Source organism: Gastrolobium bilobum, unplaced genomic scaffold (assembly GCF_033153095.1).
Source record: "Gastrolobium bilobum isolate Gb01-03AN ecotype WA unplaced genomic scaffold, APGP_CSIRO_Gbil_v1 utg7663, whole genome shotgun sequence".
Taxonomy (NCBI): domain Eukaryota; kingdom Viridiplantae; phylum Streptophyta; class Magnoliopsida; order Fabales; family Fabaceae; genus Gastrolobium; species Gastrolobium bilobum.
The window spans coordinates 34,369-49,859 of record NW_026897517.1 but is presented as its reverse complement, the minus strand read 5'-3'; the positions used below and the strand labels follow the sequence as shown (position 1 = coordinate 49,859).

At 35.9% G+C, this 15,491-nt stretch overlaps 2 protein-coding genes across 3 annotated transcripts; both read left to right on the top strand.

Moving 5' to 3' along the window:
- Positions 1-526: 526 nt before the first annotated feature.
- LOC133307595 (protein indeterminate-domain 16-like) lies at positions 527-3,228 on the top strand. Its single transcript, XM_061508129.1, has 3 exons — positions 527-886; positions 1,014-1,413; positions 2,224-3,228. Exons 1-3 carry the CDS (start codon positions 784-786, stop codon positions 2,990-2,992), a joined length of 1,272 nt encoding a protein of 423 aa, XP_061364113.1. The 5' UTR covers positions 527-783; the 3' UTR covers positions 2,993-3,228.
- Positions 3,229-13,332: 10,104 nt separating this feature from the next.
- Positions 13,333-14,926, top strand: LOC133307593 (protein BASIC PENTACYSTEINE2-like). 2 transcript variants are annotated; one of them, XM_061508123.1, is made up of 2 exons: positions 13,333-13,398; positions 13,698-14,926. In XM_061508123.1, exon 2 carries the CDS (start codon positions 13,789-13,791, stop codon positions 14,668-14,670), a length of 882 nt encoding a protein of 293 aa, XP_061364107.1. In that variant the 5' UTR covers positions 13,333-13,398; positions 13,698-13,788; the 3' UTR covers positions 14,671-14,926. The 2 variants fall into 2 exon arrangements, with proteins under 2 accessions (XP_061364107.1, XP_061364108.1); XM_061508124.1 differs by lacking the exon at positions 13,333-13,398 and adding an exon at positions 13,424-13,611.
- Positions 14,927-15,491: the final 565 nt, after the last annotated feature.

Sequence of the window (15,491 nt, the reverse complement as noted above, 5' to 3'; positions counted from 1 at the left end):
CTTCACATCCTCATTATAACCTTTCTTAAAGCTGCCTCAAGTGAAATTAATTAGAGATCAGCATAGTAACAGGTACGGGTATTATGGTCTATAGAAGATAGTAACTTGTAAGAGAGAGAAGCAGGGGAAATAAGGAGAGAGAGAGAGAGAGAGAGAGGGAGGGAGTGTGTGACAAAAATAGGAAGCTTACGTGTGTATTTGGGGGCTTGGTATTAATGCATGCAAAGCAAAATTTTACAGTGCGATGAAATTATGAGAGAGGGTTTTGTTTCTTTGTGAGGATGTTTTTCCTCTGGAGCCCATTGTGGGATCAAGTTTCGAGCTCTGTGATTGGGTCTCACCCTGTGTGTCTCTTTTTGAAAGTTTATTAAGGAGGGCTATCCAGACAATACCTGTTGAATTAGATGAGGGTTGGAATTGGAAGGAAGAGAAGATTGAGGAACCCACATACACAAACATACACACACATACACACAAAGAGAGAGAAAGAAAGCTGTTGAAAAAGCTGAACGTTTAAAAGCAAGTTTAAAGAAAGGTGAGGAGGAGGTAACCGAAAGAGAAAAAAGAAGAAGAGCTTTTTTCTTCCTCTTATATTAGGCCTCAGTAGCTAGCTGTCTCTCTCTTCCACACACCGTCTTCATCTCTTTCCTTTACTTAATTCTAGCTATCACCAACAAATTCAGACGACAGAAACATAGATAGATTGCTATTATCATACAAGAGATCATAGCATAGCATATCGAATACTTGCTAGAGTAGTGAGGAAATTCTTCAATCCCTCCTATGTTAGCTAATAGCTTATCTCCCTCGTCAGTTCCCACTTCGGAGCCGTTTTCCTGCACTGAGAATACTAATAAAAGGAAGAGAAGGCCTGCAGGAACACCAGGTGCACCATTAATCAATCAATCCTTTTAATTGTTTATATATATATATATATATATATAATATAAATATTTGGATACTTTTACGGTAATTAATTAATTAATTCTGTTGATCGAGGGTGTGAAACACAGATCCAGATGCAGAAGTGGTGACCCTCTCACCCAAGACCTTGCTCGAATCAGATCGTTATGTTTGTGAGATCTGCAACCAGGGATTCCAGAGGGATCAGAACCTTCAGATGCACCGGCGGCGTCACAAGGTGCCGTGGAAGCTATTGAAGAGAGAGACGCCGGCGGTGAGCAAGAGAGTATTTGTTTGCCCGGAGGCAAGCTGTTTGCACCACGATCCATGCCATGCCCTGGGTGATCTTGTTGGGATAAAGAAGCATTTCAGGAGGAAACACAGCAATCACAAGCAGTGGGTCTGCCAGAGATGCTCTAAGGGCTATGCGGTGCAGTCCGATTACAAAGCACATCTCAAAACCTGTGGCACCAGAGGCCACACTTGCGATTGTGGACGCGTTTTCTCAAGGTACGTTCCTTCCTTCCTTCCTTCGTTCTACCTCTTCCTTCCATCTGCACAATACCCACCCTTTTAAAACGGCATATATATAGATCTATATCAAATTATTATCGCTAGATTGCCGTGTAATTATAATGGGGTTTTCAATTCTTTTTTCTCTATTCTATTTTATGTGCTACTTTAAACAACTCCTTTTAATTACCTTTTTTAAATCCCATGTTTATCAGGTTTTGACTTTAAACAAAAGGCAAATATATTTTTTGGAATGGAATATAAAGTAAGAAGTGAGGGGGAAATACATGAGGAATTTTTTTTTAAATAATAAATAAATAAAAAAAAAACAATGTTAAAATATATATTTTGACTGATGGAACCTTAATCAAATATTTTAACAAGAACTGTTTATTGACAGTCGGGGAACACGGTTCCCAAAGCTCAGGTTTGGTTGGTCAATACCTTAAACATCCTCCTTTAGCTCTGCGATCATCTATTGTATTAACATTGTATTTCTTCAATGACCAGCTGAGAGAATAAACCTCAAAATGACTTGAGAGTTTTTATAGACTTCATAATATAATATATACAATATTATTTAATTAGTGGAACTGGAATCTCACCCCACCTATCTTGACTTCTTTTCAAACCACTTTTTCTTTTTAACTGTATACAATGATCATCTTCATTCATATGCAAGGAGCTGAATATATATATATATATATATATATATATATATATATATATGCTAGCTTGTATATATGTTATAGAATAATAGTTCTTTCTCTCTCATCTTCCCCCATAATTGCATGTACATCGATGTAGGGTGGAGAGCTTTATTGAGCACCAAGATGCGTGCAACATGGGGATGCTACGGCCAGAATCGCAGGCGGCAGCTGCATGCTGCTTGTCGCGAACAGCTTCAAGCCTGAGCCCTTCAAGCGAAACAGGTCCTTGGCCAGCCAATCTAGTAATACCAAAGCCCATAACAGTTACAGAACCCACATTCATGAACCCTACTACCACTGCTGATAAACTCTACCCAAATTTGGAGCTTAAGCTCTCCACAACTACAACCACTGTATCCAATCCTATTGATGTGGTTTCTGCATCTCTATCACCTAAGCTGCATCTATGGATGGTGTCATCGGAAATGAACAACAAAAATGTGAACTCATCATCACCGAAGGAGAGCAGCAACAGCGGCGGTGCAGGTTCGGCGGCGATGAGGCTCCAAGAGCAGGCACGTGAGCAGTTGAGGATAGCCGTGGCGGAGAAGGCATATGCGGAGGAGGCAAGGAAACAAGCCAAGAGGCAGATTGAAGTGGCGGAGCTTGATTTCACCAACGCCAAGAGGATTAGACAACAAGCGCAAGCTGAACTTGACAAGGCTTATGGCTTTAAGGAGCATGCAATCAAACAGATAAATTCAACAATGCTTCAAATCACTTGCCATGCTTGCAAGCATCAATTTCAATCTGTGGCCGCTCCCCCACCCCCGGACGAGAACTCTTTGGTATTAAGCTACATGTCCTCTGCAATAACAACAGATCGAAGCTGGAGAAATAGAGAAGCATCATCCCTAAACCGCTAACTCTTGGAGATCATCATAAGTTCATCACATTTCTCTCTATAGTCTCTCTCTGCATGATTCATATGTTGATCTCTTTTTTTAATTTAGTTTTTCTACCCTAATTCATATCTTTGTGAATTGGTATACTAAGTGAAGTGAGTGCTATTGATCGATTATGTAACTGGGATTAATTAACGGCAATGCTATGTGGTGAAATTAATTAAAAACTGAGTGTTATTTAATGTAAATCGCAGTTTGTGCCAGTTATTTGTTAATTAAATTAATTTTGTGTAAATGCAGATTATTATAAAAGGGTTTTGCTGGATGGTTAAATTAATATTTGCTTCTTTCTTGCTATATATTTAATATTGTCCAGTGTCCACGGTGTGATGATGTGGTGTATGTATATTATATTCTTGTTAGGTTTTCCTCTCGTGCATTGCAATGAATGGCGGTCAGGAAATCACTGAAATCACTATCCTTTAGTTTTGGTTGTTTTGGATTTTCTGTTTGGACTATGTGTAGATCTTTTTTTGGCCAAGTAGGCCAGAAACCGAAGACTCTTTAACAAGCATTAAAGAACTGTACTGAGAAAAAGAAATAAAGTGAATAAAAATAACAAAATTTTCAGTAAGGAAATGAATACACTGCAGAAACATTAGTTAGTCATAGAGAGAGAGAGAAAAAGGAATCAGATATAGTGGTTCGGTTCCTTTTAGACTGCTATTCTGGTGACTTATAAATGTGAATAAAAAGCAGCATGTTTTTCAGTGCCACTGGTATGAGGGGTTAATGACAGTCACAGACTCAGTCGTCCCTCTCAAGGGCCACAAAGGCACGCAGACACAAACAAACTCAATTCATGATGATCACCTTAACGTCTCTTTATCTCTTGCATCTGAATCAGGGCCATGGCAGCAGTGGCCGCAGAACCAGAAGCAGCATCTTTCCAAATATGCAGAGACCATTCTTAGCTTTTGCGGTTTGAAAAGAATCACTCGTACGTGATGTAAAAATAAAAAAAAAGAAGTTGAAAATACACTCATACTCATACTCACGAACAAATCTTTGGTGATACTATATGACTAAAGATTCAGTACATCCCACTAATAAAAATATTACATGTCAGCTAAAGTTTTAATTTTGCCTGATAAATTTTTTCTCTCTCCTATGATGTGTAATTCTTTCATTGATAAGATGCACTGAATCTTGGTGCAACAGTATAGTACCAAAGATTTATTCCATACTCCTACACACACTGCGTGTGGTTGTTCTGTGGTCCTGTTATGTTTCATTGGTAGACGTAGAACCAATACAAAAAGCCGTAGAAAGGCCAAATATATGAGCGTCGTATTTCTATAGGAAGTTTCCTCGGCTAATAGCTTTTTTCGTTGGACCATGTGCTTCTTCTCTCTCTCTCGTCTATTTATCCTTGTAAGTTGTAATTGCTAGGTAGCACTCTCCCTCCACTTTTACCTGACTGACGCACAAATTTGTTGTACAATTATATTTTTTGAAGTGGAGTTTGCATTGCACGCACTGTCAATTGTCCTTCACATTAACTGGTGGGTGGGTGGGTTGAATCCCATTTCAGAACCCACCATTTTCTTATCACCTTACTAATATTCCCATATTGTACCTGTAAAGACAAAGGGAAGAAAAAAAATGTTGATTAGCACGCCTAACTAATTTTTACAACTCAATCATGTGTTCACACATATAAATCAACTTGCTACCTTGAGCTCGAAAAATTAGTTTCTTCTATAATTACAAAATATTTATTGGTATTATCTCTAAATTGATTTTTCATTCTGTTGAAAATGAAAATGTACTGAAATTCTATGTTATCATCAAATTAAGGCCCGGCCCTGCATGTGCTTTTTTAGTGTTAGAGGAATTATGCATAATGGATCCATCGACTTAATTAGATTGGATTAATTTTTTTTCTTTACGTGCTTAACTAGATTAAATTTGTCGTTAATAAAATATTGTTATACTTTATTTACCAAAAAATATATATATATTTTGTTATACTTTAAACTCATATTTGATTTTTGATTTTAGTTTTCAATTTATTATTTTTTTAACAATGATATAAATACTACATTTACAAGAGGAAAGTACTGTTGGTTTTTCCCATACAAAAGCCATATTCTGTGGTCCAATAATTGTTTGTATTACGTTCTTATATTTAACTGTTTGACTTTCTTTTATAATTGACTTTAGTTCAAGCACCGTTTACGTTATATTAGCATAGATAGTATACTACAGGTTCTGTGATATCTGACTGCAATCATATTACATGCATGAGCATGACATTGTCAAAACGAGAAAAATATAGATAATATGCTAGCTAGAGGTCCTTCCAAACACAATTCAATCTAAAACTTTCTTTCCTGCATGTACATAATCCGATGCCAAACTTTTGATTAAAAAAAAATATATACGACAATTACTTTTAACTGATGTTCTGTTACCCCTTTTTAATAATGCATACAGCAGTCATGGACTCATAAAAAAATAAATGGTGCAACTGTATCAAGTTTCTTTTGGGGTTTACATGTTGCAGTACTTGTTCACTTTATTAATTGATTATTATTATTTTTTAAATATTAGATGGGCAAGTGAGCACTTGAGTATATGGATAGAAGGAATAGTTAATTTTTCACCCAAAGAAGAAAAGAAAAAAAGAAGGAATAGTTAATTTACTAGGGTTAAACCCTAATCTTGTCAAAGGCCTTATTATCAGAAGAAACTATCCAAAGTATATTGATATATACAAAACAAGTACTGCACCATCTATGGGTTATATGGACCTGAGCATTGGTATAATAGAAAGGAAAAAAGGGAAAATATATAAGAAAAGAAGGGAAAAAGACCTTTCTATGGGCAAAGCATTGGTGCTCCAATTAATATATTGTCGTAGCATCACATTGACATGGCCCGTAAAACAAGGATATTGGATTAAATGTTGAGTTCAGCCTTTCACATGTACAGTACTAATGGTAAATGCGAACCAGCCTTTCCCATCAGAAATCTGAGTCTTCTACTTTCGGGAGGATTTTTTTTTTTTTTTTTACTTGTTTGGATGTTTAACGAAAAACATGTCCTTTTTAAGAGATGATTACCTTGTTAGTTAATTATAGTCTTTTTGAATAACCACACTTTCTCCTTCCCGATAATGAATGTTATTCCGTTCTTTAGATCTAATTCTCCTTAAAAAAATATGCATAAGATAGTTTAGTCAATAGAATATCGATCAGGGTACGTAGTTTTTGAAACTACATATAACTCGGATATTTTTTCTTACATGTTTTATGCATAATTGTTATGTCATATAAGAAGGAATTAGGTCCTCTCTAACCGCTTAAAACCAAACAAATTTAGTTAACAAGCATACACTGAAAGGAACCATTTCCAGTGGTTCTGTTAATGAGACATTACTAGTAATGAGGTTGGCACTTTAGGGAATGTTGAGGTTAAGAATCTAGAAGTAAAGGACACACACACACACACACAGAGGGAGAGAGAGAGAGAGAGAGTCTGCATTGTATTTGTATGTAACCAAATGAGGCCCAAATAGATTAATGATCCAAATATAATCAGATTGAAATTAATAAATCGGAGCACAAATGATCATGGGACTCCAAGTGGACCAGTTTTCGGAAGGAAGGATCATGATTGTAAACTGGACCTACTTCATTCAAGTGGTTTCCGTAACGACCCAAACAAAAGGAGTGGTCCACGCCCTTGTATCATACACAACCCCAAAATTAAGGAGTAATAGGTAATTTGATTCAGAATATGCTTCTAACAGTTATCCAAAGCTTCCCATGGACGGCTTAGATTGCTATGTGACATGGACCCAAAAATTAGGGTGTCTTTGGTACAAGTTTTATTTTGTATTTGATGAAAAAGTGTGGGTAGGTATTAGAAAATACCACGTTTGGTTCAACAAATAGGAAGACTAGGAAACGAATTTGGTGTTAATTTTTGGATAAAATTCACTATTACAAAATACCACTTGAGATATGGTATTTTGAGATAACTGAGGAAGTGGAAAAACAGGTGCGAAGTTCTTCCCAAGCATAGATTTTGCAAATTTAAATAAATTTTTCCGGTAATATTTCGGTCAACCAAATATCTTTTTTAAAACTTTTCCATCAAACTGACTTTCCTACAATTTCTCCAGTAATTATATTTCTCTGATATTAAAAAAATTCTCCTCTACCAAACGCCCTTGTTTCTTTGTATTATTTTTGTCCGCACTGGGAAGTCGTTTGGGTTGCTAAGTTACTTTCTTCCTTCATTGTTCGTAGGATCCCTGAAACATAAGAATTTTAGCCAATGCACCAAAAAAATGAATATAAGGCAAAACCTATCTCATAAGCTTAAATTTGTAGAAAACAATGATTTTTTTAAATAAGGAAAATATATATATATATTTACTTTTAAATTTCGATGTGTTAAGATTAAAAGCATTTGCAGATAAATTTACTTTTAAACTTATCAGATAAATCCAAGAGACGAACTTCATTTCATTTAGGGGGTGTTTGGTAGGAGGAAAAAAAAAATTCCAGGAGAGTGGGGTAAGGAAAATCTTTTGGCATGGTTTGGTAGGAGGAATAGTCAAAAAGTGGTTGGGAAATTTTTTTTGCCGTAATTCGATTTTGCAGATGATTTGCTTATCAAAGTTTGCCATCGAGACCATGGTAAAAAAGTTTTCCCATGTGGTTGGAAAGCTGTAACACCCCGTGTATACCCGGTTTGTTAACATGTCATCGTATTAAGCCACGCTTAATTAAAAACTGCGGAATATCTTTTTCTTTTCAATTATGACGTCATTATAATTAGCAAGTTGATTACTTAACCAATTTCATAAAAACATCGCCTGTATGTAAATTGCAACGGATAGCTAACTGAAATACCTCAATATATATGTAACTGTGAGTATCTAAAATCACGGAACTACAACACGTAGTCCGGACATAATCCTGATACATTATTACAACTCGAAGCTAAAGTAAGACATAGTCAAGCAGTGTAGTATGGATAATCCCCATGCTCACCAAATAAGGCAACATAGCCAAACAAGGTCTCAACAACAACAACAACATAATCATAGAGCTAACAGCAAATAGCAACAAGCATAATCCAGCATCCAACATAATCAGCATAACAACATCTAAATCAGCTAAGCTCCGACCTCCTGCCGCTGGAGGTCTCAACCCCCGCATTACCTGAACCTGAAATAAGTGCCCCAAACGTGGGGTGAGATCTCTAAACAGAAATCTTAGTAAGGCAAGGGGTCCTCAAGGATCTTCCACCCCAAGCTCACTTACATGTGCAATATAAGTTCCAAAACAGTTAAACAGTATAAGTTCCAAAACAGCGCAATACAGCAGATAATTCTGTCATGTGTGTTATAACTATTCTACTGATCAGAGAAGTGCAGGAATATGTCTATTACCCACACAGTACATGCCCATATTGTACCCGCCCACAGGACCACCCCATGGCTTCCTGTCTAGGCGAAACACCACATACATATCATAAAGCAATTGCACTTAACAGTTCAATAGCATTTCAATAAAACAGTACATGAAAACACATCATGCATATAACCATCCCCCCATAGGACATGGTGGAACAAACAATGGCTAAACCGAATACACGAAAACTTACCTTGCAACCTAACAATCCAAGCCAAGAGTCCAACCAAGCTCAAAGCCCAAACACAGCAGAATCACAATCTGTTTTGGACCAGCAATCATATCAATATTCAAACATACAAACATATGACATAAAGACAACGTCTTTTCATTATGTTTCATGTCTTTAGGCTTCTCACAAAGCCACAAGCTCTTAATCACTTAGATTCTGACTTAAATTAATCATTACAGAAGTCCCACTTCATCAATCTAGGGTCCACAAACCCATAACAGCCTTCTGTATGAACAGTACAGCTACTATTTTTCGAAAATCCAGAAAATCCGGTTATATGTTGGGGGAAATATCCGGATATCAATATCCGGATATTTCGCGACATAATGCAGAAACTGCATTTCGCGAGATATCACTTCCAATGTTCCATTTTTAACACTTCTAAACGTTAAAACATGCATTTTTACTCTCTTTTAAGTTCATAAACTGATTGGTTACTTGTTTAACCCTTTAAACATGGCACGACTCCACTTTTACCCATTAAAACTCATGATCAAGGTTGGTAACACTTACCCAAGGTTCAAACAGAGCAACAATGGATCTTGGAGCTCACCACACTGCCTCTACAATTCTGACTTGAAGGCAAACGAAAATGGCACACCAAATGTTGGTTCTTTCTCTTTAAAGATCACACCTTGAAGCTCAAAATGCTACCTCAAAGGCTCTCACAACTCCAACCACCAAGTCAGAAACTTTCTCACTCACTACACCCTCACAACTCATAAATGGCTGGAGTTTTACCCTCCCATGGCTAGAGCACACTCTTATAAGCAACTTTGGTGAAGGAAATAAGTGGAAAGGTGCTCTCTTGGAGCTACAATGGAGGGGAGAAGATGAGAGAAGGTGGCTGGTCACAAAACTCAGAAAATTCACGTAGAAGAGAGGGAGGCAGACCTAAGATCATGTGCAAGGGTCCTTATGTAGCCCACTTGAGTCTTAATCGCATTGTATTAGCGCTAATTGTTACGTTTAGTATTTTAATCTCAACCTATGGAATATGAACCTACTCATTTTTCTAAGATTTTTCATATTCTTATTTTATTTTTTGCAGCACCTTTCTGATACGCGCTTTTCCATAGCTAGTATCAGTTCTGACACCAGTTCTTATTATTTTGACTTGAAACTTGTTTTACAAGTCCTACATATTATTCTAGGAATATTTCTGCACTTATTATAATTTTTCGGGTTACTTCATCGGTACGCATTTATACCGAGTAGTCGAACCAGTATCTGCACTTTTCGTCAGAAAAGAGACTTGCAGCATTATTAATTACTTACCATAATTATTTAAGCCTGATCATAATTATTAGGGTCAATTATGGAATTATTTCCTAATTTCTCATAATTAATTAATTAACTCTCTTAATAAACGGTGCAGGTTCTTACAAAAGCTAACATGGTTTTGTAAAACCAAAATACCCCATCAGCCCTAGTTTATCATTCCCGTGTACAAAAGTTGTTGCCATGAAACACAACCTGAACTCTGAGATGAAAATGATGATGCCATTAAACAAAAGTTGTTTCCCCATGTGGCAACTAGTAAACATTGTAGCGAGATGGTGATGCTCTATAAGAAATTGTTTCAATTCAAGCTGTCTTTGTGATAGTAAACACTGTGTCTGGTAAACATTGGAAGCCTTGAGATTTGATTAACTGGTCTAATTGGTTGGCAGCCTCTGTGGTAGTAATCTATAGTAAGCTTCATCCAAGTTGTTGGGCATTGTTGGCGCAAACTCCAGAGAACTTTGACAACATAATTATGAAGGAATGAGTAAAATAAATAATGATAAGGCAAGTTAATTTTTCCTAACTTCACTAAATAATGTACTGCATAACTACTGAAAATATTTTCCGGCGTTGATGATGCTAAGAGTGCAAATCCCGACTATCTATTTGTCTCCTGTGATTTAACATTAAGGGCGCGTTTGGCATAGGAGATATATATTTTTTTATCAGGTAAATGCAATTACCATTAATATGGTAGGAAAGTGAGTTTGGTACGAAAGTTAAAATAAAGTTGTTTGGTTGGTCAAAATTTTACTAAGAAAATTGGATTAAATTTTGTGAGTCTTTATTTGGTTGAAGGTGAAATAATGATGGGTAAATGTGTTAAAATACCGAAAATAACCCTTGATATTTCGGAGATGTAGACATGTGTACTGTGATAACCTCCTCGTTTACCTCTTTGGAGTTTAGCTAGTTTTCTAGGAATACCACATTCAAAGTGGCAAAGTTCTACAATGATTTGCTTTTGATTTTGCACATGCTTGTCAAAGGCTGGGGAAAAGAGAAGCATGTCAATTTTTTTTTAATCTTTCTACCAAACAATGTAATCATGGAATGCCAATTCAAGATGGACAGGGAACTAAACAAAAAATCGGAACCAAACGCCTGCTAATAGACATTTGGTAGTGAAGATATTTCTTTTTACCGGGGAATTGTAATTAATGGGAATACGAAAGTAAGTTTGATGGAAAAGTTCAAAAAAAAAATTTGGTTTACCGAAATATTATCGGGGAAATTTATTTAAATTTGCAAAGTCTATATTTAGTTGAATGTAAAATAGTGATGGGAAAATAGGTTAAATTGACAAAAACACCTCGTTATAATTTTTTTAAAAGAACCATTGCCTAAAAGTGAGTCTATCGTAACATATCTCACCGTCAACGTCAATATTTAGTTTCCATATTGCATCTCAGAGAAAATTGGGCAGCTTCAAGGTCTTAGGAAGCTTAGTCTCCATGACAATGCTCTTGTTGGTCATGTCCCTTGGTTTCTTGGCTTTCCTGCTAGCTTCTCCAACCTCTCTTCTCTTGTTTCATTGAATCTAGAGAACAATCAACTTGAAAACCATATCCCAGATGCTTTGGACAGGTTACACAACCTTTCTGTGCTTAACCTGAAGAACAATAAACTTGGTGGCCAATTCCCATCAACAATTAGAAACATCTCAAGCATTAGCCAAATTGATTTCTCTGAAAATAAATCCATGGGAGAAATTCCAGATTCCTTTACCAAACTTGCTCATCTCAGTTCATTCAATGTCTCTTACAACAATTTATCTAGTTTTGTTCCATCTCTACTTTCCAAAAGATTCAATGCTAGCTCCTTTGTATGGAATCTTGAGCTTTGTAGGTACATCAGTTCAAAACATGCCCTTCACCCCCACCTCATACTCTTCCAGCTCAATCACCAACCCCTCCTTCCAAACCACAGGTCAGAAGCACATACCTGACCAGTTGCAAAAGAAGATTCTTGCGCACTACTCGCCCCAAACGCAAGAGAAGAGAAGGTGACACCCAAACACGTTGCAATAGGAAAGGCCAAAGTTTTCAAGACACTTATTCAGAACGAAAATGTCTGTAGCAGTAACTCACCCCCGCCCCCTACCTTAAGCACAACTGTTGTGCAGTGAAAACATGTCCCAGATCTGTGGACGAGAATGAGTCACAATATGGTAGATCTGAACTCACCTACTTTACACATATACAGGGTCACGTTGGTCCATAATTTCATGCTCATTTTTTCACTTTTCTGATTATCCCAAAATACCACATCTCAAGTGGTATTTTGAAAGATTGACTTTCAGCAAAAACTCAACACAAATCTCGTTTCCTAGGCAACATTTTTTGATAGAATTATTTTTCACAAACTTGTACCAAACATGATAGTTTTAATATCCACTCACACTTTCAGGTCAATCCTAAAAGAAAACCTGTACCAAACACACCTAAAGACTTTCAACGTTATACTTAATAGAATAGAATAAATATAGAATGAATTTCTAACCATATAAACCGTATGGCGATAAAATGAAAAAAAGAGAGAGACAGGTGTGTAAAATAATTACGTCACATACACATTAGACAAACAGACCTTAACGTTTATGTCATCTACTTCAATTTTAATTTCATTTCACGTATTAGAAAAGAAAAAGAAAAATGCCATTCGATTCTTAAAACTATCAAAGTGTACATTGTGGATTTGTGGTGAAATGACTCAAATCCATTTCATTTGGATTCTTTATTTCCTAAATGGAAAAAAGCTGAAACTTTTTTTTCTTACAAAAAAAAAAAACTCGTTTATGGTGTATTGCTCATTTGCTCATGATGATTGGTGGTACCTTTGTCCCGGGCTGAGTATATTTTGAATCTAAATTTAATATTTAATAATATTAAATTATTAATAAAAAAGAAAGAAAGATTACTCTTATAACCTATTTTCGATTATCATTTATTGCAAAATAATAACCGTTGATAAATGAAAATTAACTGTTAAGATATAGTTATAAAAATTTGTAAATAAAAATATATTATAAATATAACCTTCCTCTTATACTTACAACTTATTTACGTTTACAATCTCTTATATTTATATTTTTATCATTGATTTTCACCAATCAATAATTATTATTTATTGTGAACTAATAATTAATTAATAAATTTGATTTGAGAAAATAATAACGATTGATTGATGAAAATCAACGCTTAAGATATGATTATAAGAAGTTGTAAACGAAAATATATTACAAATATAAACTTCCTCTAATAATAATAATAATAATGTTTACCAAAAAATACAAATAAATAATAATAATAATAATAGAAACTCATATAAATAGTTTAGGATTGCGTATGGACCTTTATGCTCCTTTGCTCTCTTCCTTCTCCGTCCGTAGACGCCAAGAACCCTAACAGTAATAGGTACTGTTTTTCTTCCTTCAAATCTCAACAATCAACATGGGTACCCTCTCAAGTCAAATTTTATGGTTTCCCCACTTTCCACTTTCATTCTCATTTTGTTTCTGTTGATCTGTTCCATTTCTGTTCAAAGATCTAATTTTTGTTTTCATTGTATTTGTTATGGTAAAGGATCAAATCCCACTAGTTGATTTCTGTAATTTATCCAAAATAAAGGTTGATTTATGGTTAACCAACTGCATATAGTCCTTTTTTTGTTCTATTTTTGGCATTAAATTTATTGTCTTTTGAATTCTGAGTAGGCTTGTGGGGGAGAAGAGAACTAACTCAATGGCCTGGAAATCTATTTAACTAGTATACATCATCGTGTGAAGTAGTGCATTTTCTGTTGCAATGGATGGGGATAACGATCTTAACATGCGTAATTGGGGTTACTATGATGCCACAACCTCCTTTAAGAGCAATCTTGGGTTACAGCTAATGTCCTCCATGCCCGAAAAACCTCTGCTTGGAGGACGCAATGCTGCAGTTTTATCTGGCACTGGCACTGGCACTGGCACTGTCACTGGCACAACAAGTGCCCCTTTTCACCATAGAGACTTTGGGATGCCCCCTATGGATTATGCTTGGATTAATCACAGAGACAAGTTTATGAATATGATACCCACAAACCCCAATTATGCTGTTGTTCCTGAGACATCTTCAGCACATCAAATGCAAATGATTCAACCACCTGAATTGTCCAAGGAAGAAGAACCAACTGAAGATCCACCTGTTGAGAAGGTCAACGGAACTAGTAAGAAAAGACAAAGGCCCAAGGTTCCCAAGGTGCCCAAGGTTCCCAAGGTTCCCAAGTCACCCAAGGCAAAGAAGCCCAAAAGAGGGTCTCGTGTGCCAAAGGATGAGAATACTCCTTCAGTTCAACGAGCTAGGACATCAAAGAAAACTACTGAAATTTTAATAAATGGGATCGATATGGATATCTCCAGTATTCCTATACCTGTTTGTTCATGCACTGGGTCATCTCAACAGTGTTATAGATGGGGCTCCGGTGGGTGGCAATCAGCATGTTGTACAACAGGTATATCAATATATCCTTTACCCATGAGTGCCAAACGGCGTGGAGCGAGGATAGCTGGAAGAAAAATGAGTATAGGAGCATTTAAGAAAGTTTTAGAGAAACTTGCAGCCGAGGGTTATAACTTTTCTAATCCAATTGATTTAAGGACTTATTGGGCAAAACATGGCACCAACAAGTTTGTCACTATCAGGTAGATTTACTCTATGTTACAACGGACCTCTTATTCCTTTTAGCAAGTTTGCCTTGTATATATGTGTATTTGTTTTGAGACAGAGGCTTCTTAGATGGTTTGTACTTTTTAGTACAAGAATTTTCAAATTCACACAGCGTTTTCCTTTGTTTTTTGTCTCTTGCTATGTTGTTTTGTTCACTTATTTGGATTTAGTGCACGGTTATTCAATCTTATGGTTGGTTGATCCTGATGGGCTGAGATTTTGTTTTAATGGTATTTAGCAGGGAAATTTTAACTATGAGTAAATATGCTACTGATCAAATGATACTTGTAACCTTTTATTTTTTTTGGATAAAAGGCTTCCAACTAAATATACAAGTGTAGCTGCTGCTTAATTGGAACTAAGCAAGAAATGACACCTTAAAAACAATCTATGTGGTAGAAATTGGAGTAGGGAAAAAAGTGCTTCTAGTGTTTTTCTAATAAATAAAAAAGTTTGGGGTGTTTTCTTTATAGAAATGGGTGTTTTGAACATTACATGAAGGTAATGTGTATGCTAGTTTAATGTTTTCACTTGCATGTTCAATTATAGAATTGCATGAGAAGTTTATGCTGTCTTGACTTTCGAATTTATTTAGTGTTTTCTTTATGCCCTTTGGAAAGATTATTTAGCTGTATGGAACAGAAAAATCAATTTCAACTCAAAGTTTAAAACTATATTTATTATCCTCAGAAGAACATAGTCTCAATTCTCACTTTATTAGTAAACCAGAAAAGTGAGAAATTGTAGATGTACAAGGATCCTTGAATACTAAGGTTAGAAAAAAATTGCCGCAAAAAAAT